Source organism: Aquarana catesbeiana, linkage group LG13 (assembly GCF_042186555.1).
Source record: "Aquarana catesbeiana isolate 2022-GZ linkage group LG13, ASM4218655v1, whole genome shotgun sequence".
Lineage (NCBI taxonomy): Eukaryota > Metazoa > Chordata > Amphibia > Anura > Ranidae > Aquarana > Aquarana catesbeiana.
Genome location: NC_133336.1, coordinates 170,259,264 through 170,271,219, shown reverse-complemented (window position 1 = coordinate 170,271,219; position 11,956 = coordinate 170,259,264). Strand labels below are relative to the sequence as shown.

The following is an 11,956-nucleotide window of genomic DNA, read 5'->3' as shown; positions in this document are numbered from 1 at the left end:
TTTAGTATCATACTCTATTATCAGCCATTAAATAGTTTTTCCTAAAACCTCGTTAAGGTATCCCAGACCCCAGATATTTACTCTACCCTGGAAAGCATGAGATAAAAAAAAAACATTGATTTCTGCTTTCCAGAAAAGGAAGGCAGTGTTTACATCTGCCAGAACCGGAAGTGACGCCATGATATCACTTCCGGCCTCCCAGGACCAAAGATATGGCACAGTCAGCTCTATAGTAACCTGGCACCACCGCCAGATCAGATACCGGGCTCCCCGATCACACAGGAGAGCCTGGAGAGGCGCCTGTGGGCTACTGTAGAGGGGGGGACATAGCTGCAGGCATCATCCCAATATAACAGATAAAAGACAAGGACCTTCCTGAACTTTTATGGCTATCCACACATGGTGGTTATGGGTGGTTACACACAGGGACAATCTGATCTTGCTGCAATGAGCAATCAGATCCTCATATGAGCTTCCGGACACCCGATATGACCACTCACTATTTATTAGGCTAAGTTCACACTAGTATTAAAAGCAGCATTTTGAGGGACCATTTGAGTCTGGTATTAATCTTGAAGGGGAACCCCACAGCAACATTTTTTTTTTAAATGTCATGGGGTCCCCCCTAAAATCCATACCACACCCTGATCCGAGCATACAGCCCAGCAGGTCAGGAAAGGAGGGGACGAGCGAGTGCTCCCCCGACCATACCAGGCCACATGCTCTCAGCATGGGGGGTGGGTGCTCTGCGCCCCCCCACCCCAAAGCATCTTGTCCCCATGTTGATGGTGACAAGGGTCTCATACCGACAACCCTGGCCAGTGGTTGTGGGGGTCTGCGGGCGGGGCTTATTGGAATTTGGAAGTCCCCTTTAACAAGGGGGCACCCAGATCCTGCCCCCATGTGAATGAGTATGGGGTACATTGTACCCCTACCCATGCACCCAAACAAATAGAAGTGTAGTGTTACAAAAAACATGGTTTTTGACAAGTCCTGTTTCTCTGGTCTTCTCCTTCTTCTGATGTCTTCTCCTCTGGTCTTCTCCCTCCGCTATCTTCTCCCTCTGGTGATGTCTTCTCTCTCTGCCAATGTCATTGCGTCTTCTTCTGCCACCGCCACCAACTGGCTGAAAAGAAAAAAATCCAGTACTGCGCCAACAATGGCTCCCACTGTTATGCCAGCTAAGCTGTCTGCCAGTTCTTTTATACCTATGGGGCATGGCCATCTGGTGACATCACCCAGAGACCCCGCCTTCTTACGACGTCTCCGTCCCGAGCTGGGGGGACCCCATGCCATTTTTTCTTTATCAGCATTTTCTTTTTCTTTCAGTTTGTCAGTGGGAAAGCCTGCTTACAGCAGATGACTAAGGTTGTTAAGGACACGGTGGCTGGCTTCCCAGCCCGCTCCTTAATAACAAGCTATTGTAGTTGTTTGTGGTGCAGTTTTAATAAGCCAAAAGTGCTCGTCAACCGCATCGCAAATGTACATAGGGCGTTTGGGGGGGAGAGTTTTTAATGCTCATTAAAAGCTTATCAGGCACACCTATTAACATGCATTGATGTACAAGCGTTTGATAAGCATCAGTATTTTGAGCATTTGTGAATGAGTCCTTAGAGTGTTCAGTGGTATTATGTGATCATCCTGTGTATGGAGATATCACCGTCTCTACACATGGATGACAATATTGGGGTGTCTACTTCATTATAACATTTTTCCTATAAAATTCTATTGACTGGAGTTTTATAGAGTGATCTAATATAAATTATTACAGTAAACAGAAATTAGTTCCCTCCATGTAGAGAATAGTTACATTCATTCCTGCGGGAGAAATTAGTTTTCTTCTGGTAACATTCTTCTCTTCTTTTAAAGATTGTATAATAATCACCTGACAAACAGTTCCTGCCTCCACCTGGCATCTGGAATAAGAAATAACCAGACACTGATGACGCTGGACCTGTCTAATAACGGTGTGAAGGGTCCTCATTTCAGGGATCTGATGGAAGCTCTGACAACAAGCCAGATAGAGAAATTACAGTGAGTATAACAGGACTGACGGAGACAATAATTTTCTGGGACAGTTTTCTATCTGAACCACATAAATAATATATGAATATCATACTGTAATCAAAATGCATCTTTATTTTTTAATGTGTTTTTGATGCTTCAGTGATGCTTTAGTAATGCTTCCGTGATTCTACTGTGATGCTTTCATGCTTTATTGAAGCTTGGCAAATGCCCTGTGTGTGTTGATTTTCTATTCTTATTTTAAAGGGGCCCAGTAGAACCCGAGCTCATTAGTACCCTCACTCAGCAGATCTCCAACTCATTAGCATTCCTGTTCAGCCAATCTGCAGCTTATCAATATCTTTGTTCAGCAGATCCCCTGCTTATTAGTACCCTCGTTCAGCAGATCCCCTGCTAAGTAATACCCCCAGCTCTGCTGATGCCCCACTCAGTAGTATCCCAGCTTTGCTGATCCTCCTATTAGTTGTAACTCCCAGCTCTGCTGATCCCTGGCTCAGCAGCAACCCCTAGCTCTGCTGATCCCCCAAGCAGTAGTAACCCCCAGCTCTGCTGATCCCCCACTCACTATTAACCCCCACCTCTGCTGATCATCTGTTTTTCTGATCCTCCTCTCTGGTCCCCACTCACTTCCTGCTATATTGCTCCCATGATGCACACCACGTGTCACATCTGCTAGTTTCTCCTGCTCTAGTCCCCCAGCTCTGCTGACCATCTGCCATTCAGTCCTCTCTCTCCAGTCCCATTCACCTTATGCTATAGTGTTCCCATGTTGCACACCACGTGTGCCTTCTGCTAGTTACTCTGCCCCTCCTTCTGCTCCACGCTGCACACCAGACGTGACATCTGCACCAGACACTTCCAGAATATACTGTATACACATGAACCGGAAATGACCGCTGATGACAATTTTGTTTTGGGGGGGGGCGGGGCTTAATGTTGATATAAACTTGAATTGCTTCACTGTACATTTTTAGCTGGGGTCTCCTTTAAGTATCCACATTGGAGTTACACTATATTACCAAATGTGTTGGCCGACCTGCCTTTAAACACACATGAACTTTAATGGCATCCCAGTCTTAGTTCATAGGGTTTAATATTGAGTTGGCCTAGCCTTTGCTGCTATAATAGCTTCAACTCTTATGGGAAGCCTGTCCACAAGGTTTAGGAGTGTGTCTATGGAAATGTTTGACCATTCTTCCAGAAATGCATTTGTGAGGTCAGGCACTGATGTAGATGAGAAGGCCTTGCTCGCAGTCTCTGCTTTAATTCATCCAAAAGGTGTTCTATCAGGTTGAGGTCAGAACTCTGTGCAGGCCAGTTAAGTTCCTCCACCCCAAACTCGCTCATCCATGTCTTTATGGACCTTGCTTTGTTCATTGGTCCAAAACATTTGGTGGAGTGTATGTTACACAGATTAAGCAATAGTATAGTCTCCTCCCCCATTTCTAGAATATAACCACTTCACTGAATAAGCAATAGGGAAGTTTTTTTTCCATATATTTTTTCATATTTTTATTTTTTATTTATTCTTCTATTATATACAGTATATATATTTTTCATATATATGCATTTTTCATATTTTGCATTTATTCAGTGTGGAGCCCCCTTTAGAATTTTTTTAGAGACATCCATGTAAGGTCGGGTTCCCCTTTAGGATAGATTGATTGTGAGGAAAATCAGGAGGAGCCCATTATAATGAGCACTAACATCATAGCTTAGAATTGGCTACCATACGTAGAGATCCAATGAAGGGTTAATAAGGTACAAAGTATAAATAAGACAGAGATAACTATTATGGCTGCCGCTCCTGTTGACGTCATTGTGATGAAACACGTTGGGCGGGGCTTACTGATGTCACTTCTGTCCTCCATTTTCTGTTCTGTGGAATGCAGCTAGTTGCATTTGAGCTTATGTATAGCGAGCAATACATAAAGTATGTGAGTAGGATTTTAATGTTTTTATTATCTTTAAATAAACCAGGCAAAATACTTGATAGCGTAATTCCGTTTATGTTCCCCTAACGTGCATGCATTAAGGAATCACCTAGAGGAGCACTATTAGTGGAGGCAACCAAAATGGAGGTTGTGGACATATGAAAAGCGAGCATAACATCTTAAGCCTGTGAAATACAGTGGAGATAATCAGAGCAAACGGCTGTGGATATATGCAAAACAAGCATAACTGGTGAGTGTGTAAGTAAAAGAGGGGAACACTGAGTGTTGACCTGCACATAAAAAACTTGAGCACTTTTCCAAAGCACAGCAGATTGAGTTTAGTGATGGGCTAGATGTTCAAGTTCAACTCGGGCATGGGGTGTTCGTGTGTTCGCCGAACACACGAACAAAGGGGGCGCTTGGCGGGAAGATCCCTCGCTGCCAAGTGCCCCATAATGCACTTAGATCTTGCAGTGCATTGATTGCTGATGATTGGCCAAAGCATGCACCTGACCTGTATGCTTTGGCCAATCACAGCACAATGTACTGTAAGAGCCATGATTGGCCAAAGGCATGGTGCCTTTGGCCAATCATGGCTCAGGGGCTAAGTCTTGTGTAGTGTGTTAGTGAAGATTAGGCAGGTTAGTTGGTAGATGGTGCGTTTAGTCAGTTTAGTGCAGTCAGTGTAGTTTTGTGTGAATAACACAGTGTAGTGTAGTGTGAATAACACAGTGTAGTGGTGCCACTTAAAGAGGAGTTCCCATTTTTTTTTAAAAATTAGAAGTCAGCAGCTACAAATACTGCAGCTGCTGACTTTTAATAATCGGACACTTACCTGTTCCATGGTCCAGCGATGCGGGGGGTAGAAGACCCACTTGTCTCCCCCTCTGTTCGGCGGTGCTGGCATTGCAATTGTGGGCGTCCGGCTGTGGCTTCACAGCCAGGCACCCACTGTGCATGCGCGAGCGGCGCCGCGCGCCTTGATTGGCAGCTCAGTTATCTGGGACCTGTAATGTGTCCCAGATGATTGACAAGAGGGAGGGGGTAGAGCTAAGCCCTTCCTGTGCCGAGGGGAAGTGATGTCACCAGCCCAGGCACTGAAGGAGGCAGACTACGAGGGACCCCCTAGCAACAGCCATTTAGAGGTGAGTAAAAAAAAATTTTCCAAATTTTTTTTTTTTAGGCTCATTCATGCATTTATTTTTTTTTGGGTGGAACATCTAAGTGTTGGTGTGTACAACACTTCTGTGTCACCACCGATCCCATTTTTTGTTTTTACTGATAAACCTTCTGTTGTTGCATTATTAGTACTCCCCCTTCTGTGTCACAGGTGTTATTCCTTCTGCATCAGCACAGCTGTGTTTTTTTTTTTAATTGGCATATTTTTTGTTTGGGCATAATTGCTGTCCCCCTTCTGCGTTACAGGTGTTCCTCTTCCTACGTTAGCAGTGGTTCCCTTTTTTTGGAGGCTTTTTTTAAAAAAAATTCTAACAGCCAAAAAAAAAAATTGCTGTTCCTTCTTCTAAGTCGCAGGTTGTCTTCTTTCTGCGTCACCACTGTTTTGCTATATAAGCTATAATAAAACAGTTTATTGAGCAAACATAAAAGTGCCATATTCCCATCCCACACTCTATAATAAAAAGTTATAAAAATCTCCGCAAAAAATCCCCATCATGTCCAAAAGGCTAAAAAGGAGAGGCAGACACTCACAGGCCACTAAAAGATGGCAAGCAGCCTCATTGTCCACAGCGAAAAGTGGTGGTGGTGGACATAGTGCATCCTCTGAAGGTGGGGCATACCTGTCCTTTTTTTCCTGTGCCGTGTTATTGAGCCACAACATGCAGAAGAGTTGGTGGAGTGGATAACTAAACCGTCCTCATCTTTTGTCACCCAGGCTCATACTAGTTTGCTTTCCACTGCAGCTGCCAAAGTGGCCTATTCCACCGGCTCCTTGTCCACAGCTACTCCTTCCATAGCCCCACCATAATGCACGGGGGAGTCACCTGAATTATTTTATCATAGTGTCAGTTACATACTGCTGGGGAATGCATAGAAATTTGAATGTTCCGATCTTGGTTCCCAGGTTGAGGAAGGGAGTAATGTGAGCCTAGAGGTGGGGTTCCAATGACGGACAGGAAACTAGCAGTCATGTTCCCCCAGCTGCAGCATACTGCCAAGTTTTCTCCAGTGATGAGCAGGGATAAGCCAAATACCCCCCTGATCAGATCGCACCATAACATGCGAACGGGCAAAAAATTTGTTCGAACATGCGAATACCGTGAAAGTCTATGGGACTCGAACATGAATAATCAAAAGTGCTAATTTTAAAGGCTTATATGCAAGTTATTGTCATAAAAAGTGTTTGGGGTCCTGCCCCAGGGGACATGGATCAATGCAAAAAAAGTTTTGAAATAGCCATTTATTCAGGAGCAGTGATTTTAATAATGCTTAAAGTGAAATAATAAATATGAAATATTCTTTTAAATATTGTGCCTGGGGGGTGTCCTTAGTATGCCTGTAAAGTAGTGCATTTTTCCCGTGTTTAGAACAGTACCACAGCAAAATGACATTTCTAAAGATAAAAAATGTCATTTAAAACTGATCGCGGTTGTAATGTATTGTCGGAACCTGGCAATATAGAAAAAAAGTTTTAAAAAACGTCAGTTTTTTCGGGAGCAGTGATTTTAATAATGCTTAAAGTGAAACAATAAAAGTGTAATATTCCTTTAAATTTTGTACCTGGGGGGTTTCTATAGTATGCCTGTAAAGGGGCGCATGTTTCCCGTGTTTAGAACAGTCTGACAGCAAAACGACATTTCAAAGGAAAAAAAGTCATTTAAAAGTACTCGCGGCTATATGAATTGTCGGTCCGACAATACACATAAAAGTTCATTGATAAAAACGGCATGGGATTTACCCACAGGGGAATCCCGAACCAAAATTTAAAAAAAAAATGGCGTGAGGTCCCCTCAAAAATCCATACCAAACCCCTATCTGAGCACGCAACCTGGCAGGCCGCAGGAAAAGAGGGGGGACGAGAGATCGACACCCCTCCTGAACTGTACCAGGCCACATGCCCTCAACATTGGGAGGGTGCTTTGGGGTCCCCCCAAAGCACCTTGTCCCCATGTTGATGAGGACAAGGGCCTCATCCCCACAATCCTTGCCCGGTGGTCGTGGGGGTCTGTGGGTGGGGGGCTTATCGAAAACTGGAAGCCCCCTTTAACAAGGGGACCCCCAGATCCCAGCCCCCCCATGTGAAATGGTAAGGGGGTACAAAAGTACCCCTACCATTTCACAAAAAAAGTGTCAAAAATGTTAAAAATGACAAGAGACAGTTTTTGACAATTCCTTTATTTAAATGCTTCTTCTTTCCATCTTCTTTCTTCTATCTTCTTTCTTCTATCTTCTTTCTTCTATCTTCTATCTTCCTTCGGTTTCTTCTTCCATCTTCTTCTTCTTCTTCCTCCGATCCTCTGCTTCTTGCTCCGGTGTTCTCATCCGGCATCTTCCACAGTGGGAGGCTCCCACTGTGTGACGCTTCTTGTCTTCTGACGGTTCTTAAATAATGGAGGGCGGGGCAACCCAGTGACCCCGGCCCCTCTGACGTACGGGGACTTCCCTGTCCGCCCCCTCTGACGCCACAGGGAAAGCCTTGGGGAAGTCGCCGTGCGTCAGAGGGGGGGCAGGGTCACCGGGTGGCCCCACCCTCCATTATTTAAGAACCATCAGAAGACGAGAAGCGCCACACAGCGGGAGCCTCCCATCATGGATGCGGAGCGGCCTGAGAAAGAAGAAGGGAAGAAGATGCCGCGGAGGAAGATGCCGGACGAGAAGACCGGAGCAAGAAGCAGAGGATCGGAGGAAGAAGAAGAAGATAGAGGAAGAAACTGAAGGAAGATAGACGATAGAAGAAAGAAGATAGAAGAAAGAAGATGGAAAGAAGAAGCATTTAAATAAAGGAATTGTCAAAAACTGTCTCTTGTCATTTTTAACATTTTTGACACTTTTTTTGTGAAATGGTAGGGGTAGTACCCCCTTACCATTTCACACAGGGGGTGGGCTGGAATCTGGGGGTCCCCTTGTTAAAGGGGGCTTCCAGATTCCGATAAGCCCCCCGCCCGCAGACCCCCACAACCCCCGGGCAAGGGTTGTGGGGATGAGGCCCTTGTCCTCATCAACATGGGGACAAGGTGCTTTTGGGGGGACCTGCCAGCTTGCGTGCTCGGATAAGGGTCTGGTATGGATTTTAAGGGGGACCCACGCCATTTTTTTTTACATTTTGGCATGGGGTTCCCCTTAAAATCCATACCAGACCTGAAGCTCATCCCTAGTGATGAGAAGAGGGGATGATGAGGTCACTGACTTTGCTTGGGTGCCTGAGAGAACGGAGGAGGAAAGTGAGGAGGAGGCACAACTCCAATGAGGCAGGATGTCCTCCAGGGGTCGGTTTAAGGGCAGCCACCCTATTGATTTACACCACAGAGCTCCACAGGTGTAGGGGGCTGCTGACTCCCCGCTGACTTCCACAAGTTCATTAGTGTGGTCTTTTTTCAACACATGTGTAGCAGACTGTAGCGTTGCTCTTTGCAATCTCTGTCTGAAGTGGAGCAAGCATGGCCAGAACACCAGCTGCTTGGGCACCACATGCTTGACAAGACAAATGATGACCTGCCATGCAGTCTATTGGCAACAGCACTTGAAAGACCAACATCATAAAAATATACAGACTACCCCTTACTCCTCATCTGGGATCTCTACCCCTACTATACCTCAAGTCTTCTCAAAAACCTCCACTGAGAAGAATGATGGTATAGCAATGGGTGCCACAGGTACTTGCGCCCAATCTGCTAGCAGTACACCACCTATTGATTTTTCCAGGCAAATTTCGCTACCCCAGTTGCTGAACCGTAAAAAAAGAAATTCCACCCCAGCCATCCACATGCACAACGTTAGGGATGAGCCGAACACCATCCCAGTTCGGTTCTTTTCACATAATTAACTTTATCCTCTTTGTAATACACTTGTGTTGTACACAACCCTCACAAATTTATACACAATTTCTTTCATGTGCAATATGCCCGTGATGTACACTATCTTCACAATTTTATAACCACTCTTCCCTATTGTTGGGTTTGTGGTTCCCCTTACATCATTTCCCCTTTTATGTACATATATTGGTGTGTACATTGGTTCACCCCATATGCCATTTTACTTTATTTATGATTCACCCATTTGTACACATTCATTCATTTTGTGGTTAGATTTATTTGTTTTGTTGTTGCTAATCAACAGTCCCTACAGGACCTTTTTTTTCCATTAATAATCTTTGTTGTGCATATTGCCCTCCAGACACCATTCTGTTTGGCTTCGCCCAATAAAGGACATTCTTTTTTAGCGCCACACTTATTTTTATTTTTATTTTACCATCCCAGTTCGGTTCGCACCAGAACATGCGAACAGGCAAAAAATGTGTACGTACAAGCGAACACTGTTAAAGTCTATAGGACACGAACATGAAAAAGCAAAAGTGCTTATTTTAAAGGCTTATATGCTAGTTATTGTCATGAAATGTGTGTTGGAACCTGGGTCCTGCCCCAGGGGACATGTATCAATGCAAAAAAAAGTTTTAACCACTTCAGCCCGGAAGGTTTTACCCACTTCCTGACCAGAGCAATTTTTACAATTTGGCACTGCGTCACTTTAACTGCTAATTGCGCGGTCATGCAATGTTGTACCCAAACGAAATTTGCATCCTTTTCTTCCCACAATTAGAGCTTTCTTTTGATCATATTTGATCAACTCTGCGGTTTTTATTTTTTGTGCTATAAACTGAAAAAGACCGAAAATTTTGATAAAAAAATTATATTTTCAACTTTTTGTTATAAAAAAATCCAATAAACTCAATTTTAGTCATACATTTAGGCCAAAATATATTCAGCCACATGTCTTTGGTAAACAAAAAGTCAATAAGCGTATATTTATTGGTTTGCGCAAAAGTTATAGCGTCAAACTAGGGTACATTTTCTGGAATTTACACAGCTTTTAGTTTATGACTGCCTATCTAATTTCTTGAGGTGCTAAAATGGCAGGGCAGTACAAACCCCCCCCAAATGACCCCATTTTGGGAAGTAGACACCCCAAGGAAATTGCTGAGAGGCATGTTGAGCCCATTGAATATTTTATTTTTTTGTCCCAAGTTATTGAATAATGACAACAACAAAAAAAAAAAATTTACAAAAAGTTGTCACTAAATGATATATTGCTCACACATGCCATGGTTTTTGTGGAATTGCACCCCAACATACATTTTGCTGCTTCTCCTGAGTACGGAGATACCACATGTGTGGGACTTTTTGGGAGCCTAGCCTCGTACGGGGTCCTCGAAAACCAATCACCGCCTTCAGGATTTCTAAGGGCGTAAATTTTTGATTTCACTCCTCACTATCTATCACAGTTTTGAAGGCCATAAAATGCTAAGATGGCACAAAACCCCACCAAATGAACCCATTTTGGAAAGTAGACACCCCAAGCTATTTTCTGAGAGGCATGTCGAGTCCATGGAATATTTTATATGTGACAAAAAGTGAGGTCTGCAAAATACTCACCATACCTCTCAGCAAGTAGCTTGGGGTGTCTACTTTCCAAAATGGAGTCATTTGGGGGGGGGGGGGGGGGGTTGTGGCCATCTGGGCATTCCATGGCCTCTGAAACTGGGATAGGCAGTGAGGAGTGAAATAAAAAATTTACACCCTTAGAAACCCTAAAGGTGGTGCTTGGTTTTCGGGTCCCGTACGCAGCTAGGCTCCTAAAAAGTCTCATACATGTGGTATCCCTGTACTCAGGAGAAGCAACAGAATATATTTTGGGGTGTACTTTCACATATGCCCATGGCATGTTTGAGCAATATATCATTTAGTGACAACTTTGTGCAAAAGAAAAAAAAATTCCCGCAACTTGTGTCACAATATAAAATATTCCATGGACTCGACATGCCTCTCAGCAAATAGCTTGGGGTGTCTACTTTCCAAAATGGGGTCATTTGGGGGGTTTTGAACTGTCCTGGCATTTTATGCACAACATTTAGAAGCCTATGTCACACATCACCCACTCTTCTAACCACTTGAAGACAAAGCCCTTTCTGACACTTTTTGTTTACATGAAAAAATGTTTTTTTTTGCAAGAAAATTACTTTGAACTCCCAAACATTATATATTTTTTTAAAGCAAAGGCCCTACAGATTAAAATGGTAGGTGTTTAATTTTTTTTTTCACACAGTATTTGCCAGCGATTTTTCAAACGCATTTTTTTGGGAAAAAACACACTTTTTTAATTTTAATTTTATATTGCCCAAACTTTTGATGAAATAAAAAAGATGATCTTATGCCGAGTACATGGATACCAAACACGACATGCTTTAAAATTGCACACAAACGTGCAGTGGCGACAAACTACATACATTTTAAAAAGCCTTTAAAAGCCTTTACAGGTTACCACTTTAGATTTACAGAGGAGGTCTACTGCTAAAATTACTTTCTTCGATCGGACCTTCGCGGTGATACCTCACATGCATGGTGCAATTGCTGTTTACATTTGACGCCAGACCAACGCTTGCGTTCGCCTTTGCGTAAGAGCAGGGGGGACAGGGGTGCTTTTTTTTTTTTTTTTCTTCATTATTTTTTTTGCTTTTGTATCTTATTTTCTTATTTTTAAACTGTTCCTTTCATTTTTTTTATCATTTTTATTGTTATCTCAGGGGATGTAAATATCCCCTATGATAGCAACAGGTAGTGACAGGTACTCTTTTTTGAAAAAAATTGGGGTCCTAGATCTCTCCTCTGTCCTCAAAGCATCTGACCACACCAAGATCGGTGTGATAAAATGCTTTCCCAATTTCCCAATGGCGCTGTTTACATCCGGCGAAATCTAAGTCATGAAATACTTGTAGCTTCTGGTTTCTTAGGCCATAGAGATAATGGGAGCCATTCTGGTCTCTG

At 43.4% G+C, this 11,956-nt stretch overlaps 1 protein-coding gene across 3 annotated transcripts in view; it reads left to right on the top strand.

Moving 5' to 3' along the window:
* LOC141117301 (NACHT, LRR and PYD domains-containing protein 3-like) overlaps positions 1-11,956 on the top strand; it is a 196,858-nt gene that overhangs the window by 135,838 nt on the left and 49,064 nt on the right. For all 3 annotated transcript variants that reach the window (XM_073610084.1, XM_073610082.1, XM_073610083.1), the window contains one exon: positions 1,870-2,034. In XM_073610084.1, coding sequence (XP_073466185.1) covers positions 1,870-2,034 — 165 coding nt within the window. The remainder of the gene's footprint in view (positions 1-1,869; positions 2,035-11,956) is intronic.